Source organism: Sinocyclocheilus rhinocerous, unplaced genomic scaffold, assembly GCF_001515625.1.
Source record: "Sinocyclocheilus rhinocerous isolate Xijiao unplaced genomic scaffold, SAMN03320098_v1.1 scaffold3064, whole genome shotgun sequence".
Taxonomy (NCBI): domain Eukaryota; kingdom Metazoa; phylum Chordata; class Actinopteri; order Cypriniformes; family Cyprinidae; genus Sinocyclocheilus; species Sinocyclocheilus rhinocerous.
The window spans coordinates 127,841-130,522 of record NW_015641461.1 but is presented as its reverse complement, the minus strand read 5'-3'; the positions used below and the strand labels follow the sequence as shown (position 1 = coordinate 130,522).

Genomic DNA, 2,682 nt, shown 5'->3' with positions numbered 1-2,682 from the left:
AAATTTTGGTTTTGGTAAATTACTCTCCACCCCTAAAAGACGTCTTCTGTGTATTGCCTTCTCTCTTCTTGTGAAAAAGTACACTTTTTTCACTTAAGTGGCCTTTAATCTTCTTTTATCTTATCTGCAAATCATTTTTTTTTAAATATATACTTTTAAGATTTGAAGTACACTGCAAGTGCACATTCAATAGAATTAAGCACACTTCTATTTCACAAAGATCTTGAAGTTTCCTAATGGGAGTGTATTGTCCGCCGGACAGTTCAGCTGTTGTGCTGTTGATGGAACATGGGCAGAACTTCCGAGCGTGGTTTTAAAATCCTGTACTGATGAACGGAAGAACTCTCTCTCTCTCTCTCTCTCTCTCGCTCACATTCTCTGCATGTGTCTATAGTGCTTTAGTGAGTGAATTTCCTGCGCCCCCCAAAAGAGGAGCTTGCTGAGCCAAAAAGAGAGAGTTAGTTTATCCTTCATAATTACTTTTTGATGTTAAGATAGTACTTTATATACAGAAAGAAAGACATTTTGAAGAATCTATATGCAAAAACAAATTCTGTAGCTCTCAAACTTTATTCTCACACATATTTGAAATGGCGTGAGAACAAAAATAAATTTCGTAACTCTTTTCAGTGTGTCTAAGATTTAGTTTTTTGTTTTTTAAATCCACGTTCTTAAAGGAACACTCCACTATTTTTGAAAATAGGCTCATTTTCCAACTCCTCTAGAGTTAAACAGTTGAGTTTTACCGTTTTCGAATCCATTCAGCCTATCTCCGGGTCTGGCGGTAGCACTTTTAGCTGTAGTGCAGCAGGCGCAATGATGTTACGCGGCGCCTGAAAATAGGCTTATTGGAAGTTACCTAGCTGGGGACTATTTTCAGGCGCTGCGTAATATCATTGCGCCTGCTGGTACGGCAGCAAAATTCCTTGATTATTACGCCGGAATGAGACTATAGTTCCTAGCCATATCAGCCTAGAAAATCGCAACTTTTCATTTTCCGTCGGTCTTAGTACACGATATAACTACAGAAGAGTCAAGTTTTAAATAGGAAAAATATCGAAACTCTTTGGTCATTTTTGAGCGAGATGCTAACGGTCTAATCAGATTCAATGATCTATGCTAAGCTACAGCTAAAAGTGCTACCGCCAGACACGGAGTTTGGCTGAATGGATTCGAAAACGGTAAAACTCAACTGTTTAACTCTAGGGGAGTTGGAAAATTAGCCTATTTTCAAAAAATTGTGGAGTGTTCCTTTAAGCTGTTGTTAACTTTGTGAAAAAAAAGTCTGCTTAATTGTGTTGAACAATTCAGCTCATCAGTTAAAATCTTAATTTGAAATCTTACAATGCAATGTTTTTAGACACTTATTCATTATAATCAGTTCACACTTTTGCTAAAGGCTACTTCTTTTTCACACGGGTAGTTTATTCCTAATCTCTCTCTGTCTCTGTCAGATCATAGAGGATGGGCTGTGTGCAATGTAAGGACAAAGAGGCTGCTAAGTTAACCGAGGACCGGGACACCAGCTTGTCTCAGAGCGGAGTAGGTTATCGGTATGGCGTCGACCCCACACCACAGCATTACCCCAGCTTCAGCGCGGTCACTGGGGTCACCGCTATTCCCAACTACAACAACTTCCATGGCGCTGGGGTCACGCAGGGTGTGACAGTCTTTGGAGGGGTCAACACATCCACACAGCAGGGAACGCTCCGCACACGAGGAGGCACAGGTAGACTTTTCATACAGTCCCAACTACCCAAACCTCATACCATTGTTTGATTAAGTGTTTCTTTGTTAAGCTGCTCAAACAAGCTCAGTGTTTTAGTCGCCTGTGATGACCATATCAGAGCGGACCTGTCTAACTACACAATGAGACACTGACATAAATACATATAAAAAAATGTTTAAAAAATTTGTTGTCTAAGCAGAATAAAGCCTCCGTTGTTGCCAGATGTTCTTTAGAAACATGTAATTTGGTGACCTGAGAAATTAAATAGATTGACAAATTGGCTAAAATTCAAATGGAGGAAATTTTCATTGCATAATTTATTAACAGAAAGACCTTGAGGGCGTCATCTTACCCAATGCCCATAATTGTCCATGAATTTGCCTATTAATGTCTTGACGTACACAGCTTTCTTTCTCATAAAAATGAATTTTTGTTGTTGTTGTTGTTTTGTTTTTTGGCATCTATGATTTCTTTAAGAACCTTTAACTTTCATCACGGTGAAAAATAATGCGTTCAATTTATTAAAGCATTTAACGCACTTGCCCCGCCCCAGACCTATGTGGGTCATCTGACATTTCATACAGTTGATTGATGACAAATATGAGGCAGGGCAACAACTCACTGCGTGATGGAGCCTAGAGAACGTAGTTAGAATGTCCCTAAAAGTCAAGATATGGGGGAAAATGCCCCTGTTTCAGTTGTTGTCTCATATTTACATCATATAGTTAAGCAATATCATACGAGCAATAGGCTAAGTGCAATATCACACAAGTGCAAATGAGATACTGATCTTATACAACAGTTCAGTAAGTAAGAAGTTAATATGGTGTTATTTTAGACACGATGTTGTCTGTTTTGCTCAATTTTGCCAACGAAAATATAAAGACAAAGCAGAACTGTTCTTTTTCACTTTTTCAACTTTAGTTAGTCTGTAATGTTGCTGTTTGAGCATA

General features: G+C 38.6%; 1 protein-coding gene across 1 annotated transcript in view; it reads left to right on the top strand.

Annotated features, from left to right (window-relative positions):
* Nucleotides 1-2,682, top strand: part of fynb (FYN proto-oncogene, Src family tyrosine kinase b) — a 60,783-nt gene that overhangs the window by 30,373 nt on the left and 27,728 nt on the right. Inside the window, exon 3 of the mRNA XM_016571650.1 lies at nt 1,455-1,729. Coding sequence (XP_016427136.1) covers nt 1,465-1,729 — 265 coding nt within the window. The 5' untranslated portion in view covers nt 1,455-1,464. The remainder of the gene's footprint in view (nt 1-1,454; nt 1,730-2,682) is intronic.